General features: G+C 41.8%; 1 protein-coding gene across 24 annotated transcripts in view; it reads right to left on the minus strand.

Moving 5' to 3' along the window:
• The window catches only part of tcf7l2 (transcription factor 7 like 2), an 84,863-nt gene that overhangs the window by 7,090 nt on the left and 60,794 nt on the right, over positions 1 to 16,979 (minus strand). For 8 of the 24 annotated variants that reach the window (XM_084434570.1, XM_084434556.1, XM_084434557.1 and 5 more), the window contains 7 exons: positions 9,515 to 9,647; positions 7,805 to 7,907; positions 6,529 to 6,615; positions 2,350 to 2,475; positions 2,102 to 2,264; positions 1,666 to 1,773; positions 562 to 610 (listed from right to left, as the gene is read on the minus strand). In XM_084434570.1, the coding sequence (XP_084290696.1) occupies positions 562 to 610; positions 1,666 to 1,773; positions 2,102 to 2,264; positions 2,350 to 2,475; positions 6,529 to 6,615; positions 7,805 to 7,907; positions 9,515 to 9,647 (769 nt within the window). Of the gene's footprint in view, positions 1 to 561; positions 625 to 1,664; positions 1,774 to 2,101; positions 2,265 to 2,349; positions 2,491 to 6,528; positions 6,616 to 7,804; positions 7,908 to 9,514; positions 9,648 to 16,979 lie in introns of all 24 variants that reach the window. The other 16 variants (XM_084434551.1, XM_084434552.1, XM_084434568.1 and 13 more) reach the window with 3 other exon arrangements.

The following is a 16,979-nucleotide window of genomic DNA, read 5'->3' on the forward strand; positions in this document are numbered from 1 at the left end:
ATCAGCATCATAAAGAAGAACGGTGAAGTGAATCAAATCAATGTAATCAGCAAACCTCCTTAATTGAAAGATGTGGGTGAATTTAAAAAACAAACAATTTTCTTTTATTATCGCTAAATAAACACATATATACCAAAAAGCATGCAGCAGGCACAGCCCAAAGTTACGTCCACAAAACCACATAAGCACAAGCATGGGCGGCACATTCAGAGGCTGGCACTCGGTCACAAGGGTGATCAACTCACACTCTCAAAACATACATATCACAGTACGATAAATACTGGAGGGGGGCTGGGCAGCTGGTGAGAGGGGAGGTGGGGGGGTCATGCATATTCAATGTTATTAATGCTCAACATGGGGCAAGGGGAGGGGAGGGGGATAACAAGCAGTCTATCGTGTAAATATTGCATTGGGTAGCATAGCTATATACAAAATGAGGCAGGCACAAAAAAAAAAAAAAGAGATAAGACAAAAAAAGGCTGGACTTTCATCTTTGAGATGTCACACTTGTGACAGATGATGGGTCTGCTTTAATATGAGAGATAATTGCAGCTCACTTACCATTGCCCTCTCCTGCCTGCTTTTCCCTTTTTCTCTTCTTCTTTTTCCCCTGATAGTTACCCGCCAGAAAAAGAGAAATAGACAGGAACCTTAGTTATTATATTGCAGAAAAGACCGAGACATGAAATGAACAAGAGAGGCCAATGTTTTCACTGATTTATTTATTCATGTAAGAGCCTGAAGGTTTAAACTGCCACTGCAGGACAGAACAGAACAGAACTTTCCCTTTCTTTCCCCTCGTCCTATTTCTCTCCTTTTGTTTATTCCTTGTTGTCTCGCTGCTGCTTAGTTTTCCTTTCATTGTGAAACGATTGGATTCTCCGGAGGTTTCTTTGAGCGAATCAGTTTACTGGAGGGGAAGAGCAGAACGAGAGAACTTTTGTTGCGTTTGTCCTCAAAAACGAGCTATGTTTCTGCCGGACGAGTCCATGACCACGGATTTCGTTGAGGCTGAGGTCAGGCCCAGGCGGAGTGATTCTTTTGCTCCGGTTGAGGAACTTTGACTAGGAGAGTCGAGATACACGGTCAGACTCCAAGGGGAGATGACAGGCTGGGCGGTGGGGCCGTTTGTCAGGCGCGAAAATCCGGCGAAACAGTAAACGGTGCGCTCGTTCCCTATTTCTGGCGGCGGAGAGAGATGTCCTCTTTCATCAAAGCTGCGAGGCGTTTAGGCCCTGTGGTTATTTAATTACTCTGATCTCAGCTCGCCTTTCTCTTTTTAGGTGAACCAGTGGAATACTAATGAAAGCAGAGGAAAATCGCACAGTACACGGGAAAAAAACCCAGATCTGACTTACTGAGGAAAAGCACATGTACAGCAAATAGATCTAAAATAAATCTAAATACTTCCAGCTAGGCTAAGCTGGTCTGTTTTGCTGGTCTTAAAATGGTTTTGAGCAACTAAACCAGCTTAAGCCAGATAAGACCAGCCAACTACCCAAGTTAAAGCTCTTTTTGTGAGTGGTGAGTGCTATAATTTCCTCCAGAGGCTGTTGGATGTTGGTCATATGATTTGTAAAATACACATCTAGATGGCTTTAAACTGCTGTGTGGCCCCTGGGGAAGGAATAAACATTGTTACTTGTTGAAAACTTAAAAACTTACATAGTTGTCTCGTGCCGACCAGCCGGGGTACAGCTGCATGTGAAGCTGTCGTTCTTTCCTGGCTAACTCGTAGTATTTGGCCTGCTCCTCTCGAGACAGAGCGTGCCACTGCACATAAAGAAACACACACACACACACATCCATCAAAACTGCAGCCATCACACTCAGAGAAAGAGACCACTGATATTTTAGGCTCAAACAACACGGAAGTTTTTCCATGAGCGGTCCAACCACCGCGATTAAAATTTCCCCTTCCCATGGTGTTGTACTTTTACTCTAGCAACATTGAGCAAGATTACAATTATACAGAAATAGAAAAGTGAATAAGCAGTGTTTTTCCACCACCGACAACACTGCAATCTGTGGTCTTAGTAGTTGAGACAGTCTGCTGCCATTTCGCATGATGCTTTGGCCTTGTTGTGTGTGTGACGCTCACCCTTCGGCCTAGGATCTGGTTGATAGCTGCGCTCTCTTTCAGTGTGCACTCTGCCACCACTTTGGCTCTCATTTCCTTCATGTAAAGCATGAACGCGTTCAGAGGTTTCTTTATGTGTGGCTGCTTCTTTTTTTCCTCCTCCTTTTTCGCATCCTGATGTTTCCTGCGAATGGGAGGGATGAGATGTTAGCATATGCATACCAACTTGATTAATTAATAGAGAATGGAAAAGCGTAAAGTGAACTTACGAGCTGTTGAGGGACCCGATGTCACTGTGGGAGGACTCCTGCTTTACGTTGGGTGTGACGATGGCTGGGTGGGGGATTCCTGTGGCGTGCAAACTGTGGTGGGGTGGCACCATGTGATGTGGGAACCTGGAGGAGAGAAGACTGTGTAAATCGTCAGAGTGGACACGGGTGAAATGATGGATGGATACACACATTCACAGAGTAAAGCACTGAATATGAGCTAAAGACTTCACACATCACAGCAGCTATAAACACAAAGCAACACCTTATACATCTGTTATGTGGGAGAAGGGAAGGGACAAATCCGAAATGTGATGCATTGCAAGCTCAAACAAAATAGCAGGGAGTGATTTTTGTTGGATCATAAAAGAGGGAAAATAGGAGTCATTTCAGAGGCGGAAAAAGTGATTATATTTTGATTCAGATTTTTTTCTTCAGAATAATACTGATCATTTGTTCCAAATAACAAATAATGAATAATACTGACCAAAATATTAAGTAAATAAGTTTTTTTTATGTTGTTTTTAACATCAACATGGGAAAGGATTGTAAACCGTGGACAATAATATTAGTTAATACCCACACAGCCTTAGTTACGTCAACAAAAGTCATTTCAGAGGTGGACAAAAGACTACATTTTGATCAAATATAAAATAGTGTGATTTTTTTTCCCCCTTTCTAATAATGAGTTCTGATGAATCACATTCCATAGCCATGTATGAATAAAGTAAACAGGGTAAAAAAAAACTGTTTTTAAATCAATATTTTTCGGGAGCATTTAGGGTGGTCATTTTCTTCTCATTTATCTACTAATTGATTCATGTCTTGCATTATACACTAAAATGTCGCCCTGCCTGATTGAAGGACTTATCTACAATATCATCCCCCAAGCATTGTGTAAAGATCTGTAGGAAAGCAGAATAAATTCCTGAGCATACAAATAAACATATCTGTGCCCGTGTCTGTGTGTGTGTGTGCAGTGCGTCCCAGCTGTGCGTGGCCGTACACAAATCTGAGAGAAAGAATGGAGGATGATGAAAAAAAAAGAGAAGGAATAATTCTTTTTTTCAAACAGCTCATTATCTGCTTGAGTGTGGCTATATGGCTTGGAGCCAGAATATAATGATGAGCGTAAACTCACAAGGAACAACTAGTTTCTGTTGAAGGTTCTCTCTGGGGACTGTGTTTCCCCCCAATCTCTCTTCTCCTATTCTCTCTTTCCTTTATCCCTGACACATGTGTGTTTGTGCCATGTCATCCAGGCCGCCCGCCCGCTCCTACTGAGTGGGGACCGGCGTTTGTGGCTGCAGTGCCGTGATCATTAGCCCCCACCTTTTTCTTTCTCTTTCTGTCCTTGCATACTTGTTAAAATTTCCTCTGTTCCGTCGTCCAATTTTTCCCTCCTCTTTCTTCCTGACTGTCCCATCAGCACCGCCCCCACCCGTGCCGCTGTTGCCATAGCGAGGCCCAGGTTATGGTTTAAACATGACGTCCATCCCTTTGAAGCACAGGGCATCATTCGGCTCATCAGCACGCAGCAGAGTCTGCCACCAATTTAGCCCTGCTGAGGGAAGAGCGAGACAGAGGTGTGCAGAGAAGGGCCCCTGCAGGGTCCAATGTCTCAATCTTCTTCCACACCAGCCGAGTGTCAGTGAGTGCCATTTAATTGCCAATCGGAGCAATGGCCTCGGCGCCTGTTTAATGTATAATGACCCCGACGGTGCACTCTGTCTGTCATCCGCTTTCTATTCCTCGGTGGAAAAAGAAGGGATTGGAGCGGAGGTGCGGATGGAGGAACATATCAAAGGGCAGGCACGGGCAGGCACGGGCAGGGACCGAGAGGCCTACACTTCCTCCCCGTCACCAGGGACGGCCGACACACCTGTACGACTCCAACCCCATTATCAAAACAATGTAGCTCATTTGCCGGATCCGAGTCTGCGGCGTTCGTGCTCTGAAATGTATTTTTTAGATGGCTGAAGCGTTACCTGGGTGAAAAGCAGATCGCTACATGAAGCCCTGTGTGCTAACTGCATAATAAATGGCAGCAGATAGGGCCATCAGAATCTCTCTAAGCCGAAGACAGGCACCAGAGAGAAACATATGGGCTTCTCTTAATCCCGAGGCCTTCTGGAGTTGCTGTCCACTGACAGAGGAAGACGACAAAGCAAGATTTCCCGCTCTCTTCTCTTGCCCTCTTTATTCATAGAAAAACCATAAACACAATTAATGAAACCTTTTCCTGGTGCTCATTATTTTTGCGCAGGAGGCTGGTGACAGCAGACGCCACCGATTTTGACACAAACATGCTAAAGCACCTTCCCTCCGCAGAGACACAAGACCACCACTTATTAATCTATGCTAATTCAATTACAGATTATCAAAACGCATTAGCTCTTCCCCAGCACATCACCAATCCCCCTAGCCCCCATTCAGAAGATTCAATTAGCCTGCACTGGAAATAGGATGATCACAATATAAAGGCCTCATTAGAACAGAATCAGCTGTCACTTAAGCGAAGGTCCAGTGTCTGAGCAGAGGCTGCAGACCTGCACAGGCGCCTGACAGCGGAGCAAGCAGAATAGGCTCATTCCAGGCCTTTGGCAGGGTACAGACGACTTCTCTATGGAGTCGAGAACTCAAAACACACACAAGAGTGAAAGCTGTTGGTGTCAAATGTATGAGGCCTCGGTTTCAAAGCCAGCTGTTAATAAAAATGGACCTTTAAGAGTCAGGACCAGCTGCAAAGACCCTGTGCTCATAAGCAGAGCAGCTGCCAATGCAATCATCACTGCGAAGCTAAATATTGTGTTTCAGAGCTATTATGTTTGGCCTGACCACTTTAAACTGTGTGAGGATGATGAAAATATACTAGATGCAAGTGAGAGACAGGGTCTCATTCACTCACGCAAACAGAATGAATGTAAATGTAAATATTTTGTTCAAACACTCTCACGTAAAATAGATTTACATGAAAATTCATTCTGCTAGTTTTGATGAAATTTTCACATTTCATGAATCAACTATAAATATACTGTGTAAACTAAAAATGTACATTTACTGTACTACGTAAATGCACTGCATCAATGCCTTGTTCCACAAAAAATTCTCTCATGAATGAGGCCCAATGTTTGTGTATGTTAAATATCCTGATGTGCTGAACAGAAATATGGAACAGGACAATTCTGTGAGCTCAGGAGTACCTTCTCTAAGGCTTTTCATGCTTAAACCCAGGCCAGTGTTTAAGGGTGCACAGACCCTTTCCCTGTTTCTCCCTCCTTCTCTTGGTTCCCTGCTCACATTTATCAATCAACGTCCTATGGTCTAAGCTCACCAGGCCTCCAGAGCTGCTTTTCCAATCACGCTGCAATTAAACAGGAGTTTGTCCCTGTCTGGAGACACAGGCTGGGCTTGAGTTGGTCTCTATTTCTCGAAACAATAAACCAGATGTTTCTCTGTGCCTCTCTGGCTAGTCTCGCCACCACCATCATCATCATCATTTTCACATTCATCATCATTGTGAAAAGAGTATCATATGCTTCAGATTAGGGGGAAAGGCTGAGTAAATGCAGAAGAAGGTGACCACCATATGAAGCTCTTGGATCTCACGTTTGTGTTTGAATGACATGAAAGCAACAAAGCAAACAGAGATTTGTCATCTAAAGCAAACACCTCCCACTTCTCACATAACAGATGAGTAACAGTCACAAGGGAGCAATCGCTATGACAGTTAAAACAAACATACGCTCACACACATTTCCCACAATCCCCCCACACATTGAACCATTACTGCTCTCCTGGGGACATTTGCGTCCAAATCGCCACTTAAACCAGACCCCAAAGGGGCACACAAAGCTCTCGCTCAGAGTCCAACGACAGCCCCCTGAAATCTGAGGCACTTTTACTTTTACGAAGAGATTAATTTACTTATGACGTTAAGACATTGACAGGCCTCTCGTTCTCTGCCATTCAGTCGGGGTAAACGTTCTTCGGGGTCTCATTATAAAATGATAACAACAATTAATATTTTAATACGTAGCGGATCGCATGGGACTGTCTTCTTTTTGAACACTGAGACAAGAGCTGTCTCTCCTTAAGGGAGAAGTTTGTGAGGGTTTGACACGCTCACAGATCACACTTGCATTCTCAGCGAGTCAGTCGTCCCAAGGCTCAACTCACCTTGACATGGACGCATTGACAGTGAGGGCAGTTGGGTAGGGGTGTCTGAAACCTCCCGTCGTGATTGGGTAAACTGGTTGACCTTGCCTAGGAAAAGAAGAAAGAAAGAGAGGTACAGGAAGGGATGAAAAAAGAGAAAAAAGCACTCTCTATGCAGGCGGCTTTATTCTCATTTGATCAGAACAAAAATCTAGGGGATTGCAGAGCGCAGATCAAAGGGAAGCAAACTCTGAACAATTTGAATGCCACAAATCTGATAGGAATGGCTAATTAAATTTCATAACCCCGCGCTTGGTGTCGATGGAGGCCCCTCTCCCTGAGCTGAAACTAGGTGTTTTGTTGTGCTAATTAAAGACGAAGCACCGGCCCCTTTAATGGAGCCATCACGCTAATTGAGGTCTACACATCCAAAGACAAACAATAATGAATGTAAATTTATACCAAAATAAAGTGCAGAGAATCAAAGGGCCGTGGCTGCGCTTGGGGCCTCTCTCGGTATTTAGATCGCGGTGAGAAAACATTAAATTAACAGAGCTTAATTTGTAGCCTTTTGTCATATTAACAAGTGTTGACAAGAGTTACCAGGGGAGAGCCCCCGTGTGGAATTGTGGGTAAAATACTGGCAATCACAGTTCATTACTCTAATTGGACAATACAGAGACATGCAAAATAGCATTTGCCACAAAGAGGCAATTTAGAGTTTAGGGGATGAAGAAAGCCATGTGTGCATTGCTGTGGGCCCCAGCGGTGCCCTTCTAGAATGTATAAACTGTACAGAGGTTATGAGTTAGCTTTCGGGCTGTAAGATGGCCAAAGTTTCAAACTGCATATTAAATACCCAGCACATGGCAAAGTGGACAAGAGGTCTGACAAATATAAAATACATGATGACAAAATGCAATATATTTGAACAAAGCTTAAACAAATTTGTCATATTTAAAGTGGAACCAAAAGTCAGAGTTCGTAATAAAAATCTGGGATCTGTGATTCAAAATCGAATTTAACCCAAGAAATAAAGATAAAAAACATTGATAACATACTTAATTCAATATTTTTTATATTTACAGTTGTAATATATATTAAAAATACATATTAAAAACAAATTTTATTTTAAAAAAATGGAACAAACTTTGATACAATTTTGGTATCTAAGAAAAATCCGATATATATTAAAAGGCATTTAATAAGGCATTTTTGTGGTCTCAGACTTTTGGAACCCACCGTACATTATTTTATAACAGCACAAAACAAAGAAGAATAAAATTGGGCTGCTTACTGTGGTACTAACCATCCTAGCGGATGGGGAATCTGGCCTACAGTGCCAGGTGACAGGGGGTAGTAGGGGGATATATCTGAAGGATGTGGAGGCCTTGGGATTCCTGCAAGAGAAATACAAATGCAAAGAAAAGAATGAAGAGAGAGAGAGAATGTGTGTGTGTGTGTGTGTGTGTGTGTGTGTGTGTGTGTGTGTGTGTGAACGGTGTGAAAATGTTTCTGCTCTTGTCCTGACAAAGAAATTCCCTGATGAAGTTTAAGTGTTAAATTTATCCTCTGTGAGATACACAATTGAACAAAGTCAACATCAGAGGGAGGTGGGAGAGGGAGGAGGTTGAGCTCACATGCACAGCTCTAAATAACACGTTCTGATCAAAGCTTGTGGAGGCAGCCACGATGTTGTATGGCACACGGGGGAGAGGAGAAAAAATACAGAGCCCTGTCACATTTGTCTATCGAATCAGAGGATTAACAACGGGCGATAATTGAGGTTCACAAGTCAACAACGCAAACACTGTGGCACGTGTTAAGAGAGAATGACATATTAGCAGCGGATGTCTGTTCAAGTGCCTCAATATTGGTTTTGGAGTTTAACGGCCAATTAACTATATTATCAACATCACACATGATGGGTAGAAGGTTTAAAACAATTCCTAAAAAAGAAGAGTCCACAAAAACAGTCACCCGGTTTACAATAACATATGTTAGCAAGCTAGCTGACTTTGGATTGACTTAATATACTTCCATCTAGTCTACTTGATGCTGTTGTGCTTCAAAATCTACTAAATCTGGTTTTATAAAAATAAAAACAAAATATTCTGCTCAATACTAGTGGCTAATGGCAGCAGTGGAGGAGGAGGAAAACAATGCCTCCACAGCACACTGGCACTGTATGCAGCGGTCTTAATACAATTTGTTAATTAATTAAACTCTAAACTCAATTAAGCGAGCCATTAAGCAGCACATTAAACAGTCTCTGAGTCTTTAAAGAGGCCCTTAGTGATGAGGTCTGTTATGAGAACAGAAAAAGCCCTCTAAAAATCAACATGCAGGTTGTTGACAGCTTTGAAGAGCAGCTGCTTGACTGTATAGTGTTGCAGAGGAGCAAAATACCTTTCTGTTTGATAATCTGATTTCGAAACATACCACCAAATGACATTATATCACACCTGAACAGAAATCGTTTTGTTGTGAGATGAGAATCCTGACAGATACGACAACATAAGCCTTCAAATCGAGTTTCCTGGTAAACCTCCTGCTCATACAGTTTTCATCCTGGTTGGGAAATCTAGACTCCTCGATTGTCTGATTTATAAGTCATCAAAAGAGGGGGGAAATTAAATTATGTTTCTCAGAATCAGAACAAGAGCTGCTTCGGGATCCCGCAGTTAAGTATAAGAGGTCCCTGACTACATCTCCCAAAAGTCAAGTGGCTCCACAGGCTTAACTGACCCAGGTCAACAGCTCTATCTCAACATGCACACAAAAGGAGGGGCGCAACCTTGGCCCAGCGCCACGATGACTCCAAAACGCTCTGATGCATCTTACCAGGTAGCTGTGAATGCAGCAGTACAGACTGAGCAATCGGCGAGATCATACAGTGCAACCGGGACAACGCTGTTAGTTAACCAGGCCTGAAGGATAGCCTTGGGTTTCGTCCTGCCTGTTCTAAAATTCATGAATGTAAAGGAAGACGTGCATGCATATGTACCTGTTTTGGGGTCCACGTCTGCCTGTAGATGTGGAGGGGGGTTCCCAGGCGTGAAGTGCTCATTGCTGTAGGTGATCAGAGGTGTGAGCGGGTGCACATGGTGAGGGTGCTGTACCACAGGGACCTTATTAGACTGGCAAGAAAAAATAGAGGGATGGGGGTGGGAAGAAAAAGAAGAAGCCGTTAATACATGTTTGGGTTGGGGCAGAAACACACCAGCGCCTCTAATTCGACTAATATGCATCCATCATAATCCGCAAGCCAATTCTCAGAACAGTGTGGTTTGTAATTAAAAACAGTTTCTGAGGTGCAGGATATTGATTCAAACAGTCATTGGATACATAAAAGACGCAGTGCCTGATTGCATTATGTGTCTGACCCAAAAAGCACTCGCAGAAACCACGTAATAGACCAAATGACAGCCAATCAAAGCGCACTCTCCCTCCTTTTTCTCTGGGTTTCTTACATCTCGTGCTCCCACCCCTTCCTTTTCCTTCAGGGTCTGGTTTTTGGAAAAGGTTTGCATTATAAAAGATAGGAGAGGAGGGGTGGAAGGGGAGGGGAAGAGAGAAAATCCATTTCTGCATTTTGGTCAAATTGGTTTTAGCTATGTAATCTGCTCTTTGTGTTCTTAAGTGGCACAGGCCCCATTTTCAATTACCCAAGATTACAGCCGAGCAGAGGGGTGCTGAGGCATAGCCTGGCATTAGTGTATTCCCAGTGCACGCGACCTAACCAGATTACTGCCGTGCTGTAGATTTGACGGGCCACACGTGGAAAGGGATTTGCTCCCGCTAGACACTATAAATCGACGCAAACCGAGCCGACTGACAGGAAAACATCTAGCACCCTGAGTTGTTCGCATACATGCCCGCTCTGAGGCGTCCGTGTGTCTGATTGACAGCTGTAGATGTCCTGCAGCCAATTCGAGGGGAAGGAAAGGGCATGTAGGGGCCAGTGTCTTTATTTAAAACGTTCCAAATTTAAATCCAGCACTCAAGATGTTGTTAAAAAAACAATGGTGCTGAACATCAGAACATGTTTTATAAAAGCAGAGGCAAGCCATCCTTTTGTCAGGACTAAAATATCTGAGCTTTCAAAATGGGAAGGACACCAGGGCCCAAGTCTGAGTTGAAGTGTCCATCTAGGGCCTCTAAACTGGGAGAAAGAGGCACAGAGAGAGGCCACTTTCAGCATTGGGGGCATTCCGCTCTGCCATATTCCCAATGAAAGATTAATGAACTGAACAGAGCTGCTTGGGGAAAGAAAAGGGGCTCTGGGGACGTTTTCAGGGCCCCTGAGAGCAGAAAACTGTGTGGAGACAGAAAGAGAAATGGGAAAAGGAAAGCGCGCGGCCACAGAGAAAAACAACGAGAGGAGAGATAACATATAAAAACTTATTTTAAAAAAGAAAAGAAAAGAAAGACCTGTCATAAGAAAAACAGACGGGGATGATGACAGTTGCCAAACAGCTGACGAGTTTGCCATTAAGGGAACGATGCCGCACACCCCTCCACCACAAGCTACCCCATAACCTCCCCCTCAGTAATGATGTGAAAGAATGTTGTCAATTCTCTCCGCGCTGAAAGGCTTTAGTAGCCATTTAAATGAGTTCTTTTGTCCGGAGCCTCTCCATTGAGGGACAGCTCCAAATGGCAGTCCACTGCGGCCACATTCACCCAGAGACAAGCCAAATGATTTACATCACAGTCACTGGGCCTAACAGAACTCCTTTCAAATGCCACACAGCCCCACGAATAATAGCTGGGCATCCCGTTTAACTGGCTTCTGGGTAGCACAGCACGCTATCGCGGCTCGTTACAGTGGCGTCTCTGCCCGCTTCTCTACCTGAACAGATCAGCAAAACCTTGAGAATAAAAGAGGTAGACCGGAATAGCTGGAAATGGAAATTACTTTAGCTTGTACTGTTCTCATTGGGAGAAATGAGCCTGCTAAATGACTAATAAAAAAAAAAATGTGGACCTGTGTTCAGGTCTCATTTTAAAACATGCAAGCAACTTTCCTGGTTGGTTTTTCTTTCTTTTTTTCCCCCATGATGCCTTCTGGACAAGACACACAGCAGGACAAAAATAACATGGCACAATGGATAATCAGCATACAAAAAAACATTCTTCAAACAATTCCCCTTCTGAGTGCTATTCAAGTCCATTAAGTCTTCAGTCTTAAGAAAAGCTTCACAATAAATCTGGCTCTATTGACCCCAATGCTATTGTATGATGGCTTTACCCTGTTCCTCCAGACATGGCTAATTGTCTCTAGCAACTCAGGGGAGTGAGGAAGACCACCTACGTACACGCCCGTGCATACCCGCGGACAACTGCATACTGTCGGACGCTAACAATCGCAGAATACGCGTTCTTTAAAACCCCACTTCTAAAACAACTCATTGAGTTTGGAGACTGACACACGGAGGTCCAGCGAGACACACAATAAACCCACACAAGGAACACAAAGAAAATATGTGGGCGTCTTTTTTCCCTATTATGTGCAAAGAAAGCAGGCTACTTCCTGTTTAATCGTTTGCCAATACCTCCCACCACAACCATTATGAATAGATAGAAGAAAAAAGGCTAAAGGACTAATTCACATAACCAGGTAAATAATAATAATAAACCTAGATCTCTAGATGTGGTTATTTCCTGAGAAAATAAGCAAATTTGTAATGACAGTTTGTAGATGCCTTTGGACGAGGTAAATAAATAAAATAAAATATGTGTCAACAAATCTGTCAGCATACCCATTGAGTGTGTGAGTAAATCTGTAGACATACGTACCCCCCCCTCCAAAACAATGAGATTGACAGTTGCTGCTTAGGGTCGTGACCCCTAGTGGTGGTCTTACAAAAGCATGGCCTGTTTTAATGGAGAGGCCTGTTTGTCTTAGAAGAGCATGTCACACTCGTTTCAATGCAGCGCCTATCAAATCCTGTCCTTCACTCTCTTTTTCTGTCTCGTTCACAAAGTAATGTGCACGCACACACACACCCCTTATGACATCTTTAGATATGTCTTCAGACAGTTTTTTAGGTTTTTTGCGATTGTGGTCACAAAATCATAACTTTTTAAACTCACAAAATACACATGGTTACTTAAGAGAAATAATATCTCAGGGTTCTCACTCCTTTTAAGCAACATATTTTTATCCTTTCTATAATTTTTAGTAAAAACTTAAATTTAATCATTATATATATATACACACACACACAATTATTTATATAGTGCCTATCTCATATAAGCCGCTTTAAAGGGTAAGCCTTGCAAACAAAGCAAGAAGAAAAAATACTGCATAATCATTTAAAACAATTATTTCAAGAAGATTGTTTTCTTAGACAATGAAATATTTAAGAGCAGAACCTAGTAATTTAAATCATAATAATCATAATTCCATCGTTTAAAATATACAATTTAAACATGTATGAAAACCCTGATATGAAGTAAATCTTACATCAGTCGAGTCGATAAGACTAATGGGAAATAAGTGATATTTGGGTACGCCTGTGGAAGAGATACAAGGAGAAAGAGAAAGACAGAGGGCCGGACAGCAGCAGGAAAAAGCTGTTGGCGCTGCATTTCCGCTTGGTGGCACCTTGCAGAGCAATTTAAAGACAAAATGTGAAGGTGGCGACCTTGTGGCCCCTGAGGGCCCGAGCGCCTCACTCCGCTTTACGGCATGATATGATGAGTTGTCACTGGAGCTTGTGGGCTCTAATGAGCTGTAGTGGGGCTGGGGGGGGGGGTGAGGGACGCAGGGGGTGTGACATCCTCATGATGGATAGATGGGCTCTCAGGCCTGCGAAATTCCAGAGCAAGCAAAAAAAGCAGCCAAGGACTTGAACTCGAGAAGTGTTCGTGCCAATGGCTCGCATCCAAACATAGTGGACACAATGCAAAAAACATCCACGCTTGTTTATGTATGAGAATGTTCAAATGAGCAAGAGATAGATGCAGCCAAATGTGTGCTGTTTGTAAAAGAACGCTCAAAATGAGACAGAAGAACTTCAAAAGAATGTGGAATTATGATGATGTCACCGTCACTATAACAACCCTCATCCAACCACCACACACACACACACACACACAATCAAAACAAATGACTCGCTACAACATCTATAAAATTATAAATAGCAACTTCCCTCCTCTGTTCTCAATACTGAAGAACATTGTGCCAATTTTTTACTTCCTTCATTTAAAAACAAATATGATAAAGAAAATCACAAATCAAATGTCTCAAGTGGTTAAAAACATATGAAAAAATTACATTGCTTCTACTGAAATTGAAAGCAGCATAAAAATGGTTGCATAAAGTATTATTTAACAACTATTATAACTATTTATGCATTTTAATCAATTTATAAAATTTACATGGAAGCAAATGACAATTTTCTGTCAATTTAAAACAAAGAAAATTTTAATTACAACAGAACAAATTTTCTTACATGCAAATTTCAAATCCCAACAGGCTAAAATTAAGCACATGAAATATTCATATAATGCACACATTATTCCTTTCCAAACCCTCAACTTTAACTAGGTGCATCATGCACATCTTCAAATGCCATATCAATCAATCTATCTCTAAGTTTTTCCTTATGAAACACACACGCACACACACACACACACAGATCTCTTAAGCCACTCTGAGGCAGATAAAATGACAGTGCATTACTCAGTCTAACAAAAGCCGAAAGATGATTTTAAAAAGGCCATAGGAGTGTGAAAACAGCGTGTGTAATAGCGCTGAGCACTTACCCAGGCATTAAGACTGAATTGCCAGCAGCCAACCTGCTGTAGGAGAGACAGCCCAGAGGCCAGAGAGCCAGTCTTTCCTCCCCTGTCCTCCAGCCCCAGTGAAAGGCCTTCTCTCGGGTACATGAGCCCTCCCCTGTCCTCCACCTCTCACTCCCGCCAACGAATAAGACTTTTTCTCCTTTCTTCCCTGTCGTCTTGTTCTTTTTCAACCTTAGCTTCTTTCCCCAAACTGCTATTGTGTTTGAGCGGGCGCATGTGTGTGTCCCTCACCAAAGGGTCGCACACACTGAAGTTCACGTGCACGCCATTGTTCGCAGGGCGCTTTTTTTTTTTTTTTTTTGCTTTTTTTCTTGCGGATCACAGGGGGATCTGCGTCTTAGGACGTCCGGCAAGGCCTGTCCTCCGCCAGCAGATAATCACTCATCTCTCCTTCTCCGTGAGGTTTTCCTTCAGCGGTCAGTCGGTCCAGCTCAAAGATATACGTTTTTTGTTTTTTTAAAGATGAAGAGAAATCTCACTTGATAGTTATCAGAGCTGCAGAGATGTCTTCCCACAAGCAAAAGAAACATGAAAAAACACTAAGAAAAAAGGCTTATTACTGTTGTGCATGTGTCTGTCCAAGTTTGTGTGTGTGTATGTGTATGTGTGTGTGTGTTTGTGTGGGTTCTGCAGTGCCTCCAGGATGCCCAAAGACGAACTAGCAGCTTGAAAAGCCTTGGCTACAACAAGGTAAAGCGAGCAAGGGAAGGAGACAGAAAGAGAGAGAGAGCGAGAGAAAAGACAAGAGAAAACAACATCCATAAAGGGAGGGCAAGATCAGCAAAGTGTGGCAAGCAGTCACTTAGCTGTGTGATTCTGACAGTCCCCTCTCTAAGCCCACCATCCGGGGGAGGACGGAGGAAAAGGGGAGAAAGGTATTTGTCTGCGTTTTGACATGGACGTGACATCAATGTGGGGTCTTGTTTCTATTGTTTTATTCTCTACTTCTGTTTTAAGGGGGATAAAGAAGATCCTACATTTAACTCTCAGTGGCCTTGCCCTGACAAATCTACAAAGGCCTTTTGTGCATCCACAATTTCTCTTATTCGTTTCTGTTTTTTTTGTTTTTTTACTTTGCTGTCTTAAAATAATTTTACTAAAATATTTTTTCACCCTCAAATGAACTTCACAAACAAACCCATTCTTCACATAAAACAAGGAAATGAAATCAGGAAATGGAAGACGGAATGCTTACTAATAACTCAAAAAAACATCTGATCAAATTCCATGTTATTTTCCCTTGTTTTTTTATTTTTTTAACGTAATTTTTACAGCCAAAAAACACACCACTATTTTTAACCATTTTAAAATGTAAAAATGCACTGTCAAAACTCTAAAAACCGACTGACATTACTTCAATAATTTTTTTCTTTTTCTTCCACAATTAAAAGAACATTTTCCCTCCATTTTTACGAAACTGAGGAAGTGCACATGCTGTTTTTTCAGCGCTTAAATTTTCCCTCCCTCTCTCCTCGCCGCTTTTCGGCTGCTGTCCTTTGGCCCTAAATGCCAAAACAAAACCCTGGGAATGTCCTCTACAAGACTCACACAAAAGCCAGCCTGACAAGTAAAAGAGCCCCGGCAACGTGGCAGCTAATTGCCTCCCCTCCCTCTATTCATCCGGGCCGCCACGCTCCCACGGCCCCCCTCTGTCACACGTGCAATTTCTTAAGTAAACGAGTTCGGCCGCCGCTGACCGACTGCCTGCAAACACCCGCCACATTGACGACAAACCCAAACGCAGGCAGAAAAGATCGACAACTACGTTAAGAGACAAAATTTAAAGTCATTCTCACTGTCTGTAAAAAAAAGAGAGAAATATATAATTTAATAAAAGTAATGCTATTAGGAACATTCAATACAAATGATTTCTACTGATTCAACAAGACAAATTCTTATTTTAAAAAGGGCTTCTGCAAATAATTTTGATGGCAAATAAATTAAATGAACAATTTCAATTCATTATAATAAAAAATTGATGTGTATTTTAAAGATAAATTGATATTGTAATTATAAAATCTCTTTGAAATAAAAAGTAATTTATAGACAGGTTTAAAAAAATATTTAGGCAGAATGAGATTAATTCTCAATGAGATATTAATAATACACAATGATTTCTAAAAATTCTCTATATAAATAGTATAATTCTATTTAGAAAAAGCAATGGACAATTCTACATATTTTGTATTTGTTTCAATACCACAACATTTATTTGCTGCTAGTGTCTTTTAACATTACCATAATTGCAAAGATAAATCGTTATTTTAAGAATCTAAAATAAAATTGTTTCTTTAAATATTGTTTTATAATTAAAATAACCATTTCAATTTGTAAAACATTTATAAAAGTCTTTGCTGTGCAAAAAAACGTATGAGAGACTGTCAGACAATGCAATCAAACTCAACATCCTTTCATTATCAAATCGTGTCAAGCTGTCACTTAACAACTTAAGTGATATAAATTGCTAAATGTCAGGCACATACACACACAAACAAACAAAAAAAATCCAAAAGTAGCTGCCAAAAATAATAATGAATCCCCTCAACAAATCCAAATGGAAATAAGAAGAATAATGTGACATGAAAATGTGAAATCTTACCATTTAAATAGGCTCTATATGGAATAGGGTCCTGATGCTGCTCGGTTCCTGGTTAAAA

The sequence above is a fragment of the Rutilus rutilus genome (genome assembly GCF_951802725.1).
Source record: "Rutilus rutilus genome assembly, chromosome: 16".
Taxonomy (NCBI): Eukaryota; Metazoa; Chordata; class Actinopteri; order Cypriniformes; family Leuciscidae; genus Rutilus; species Rutilus rutilus.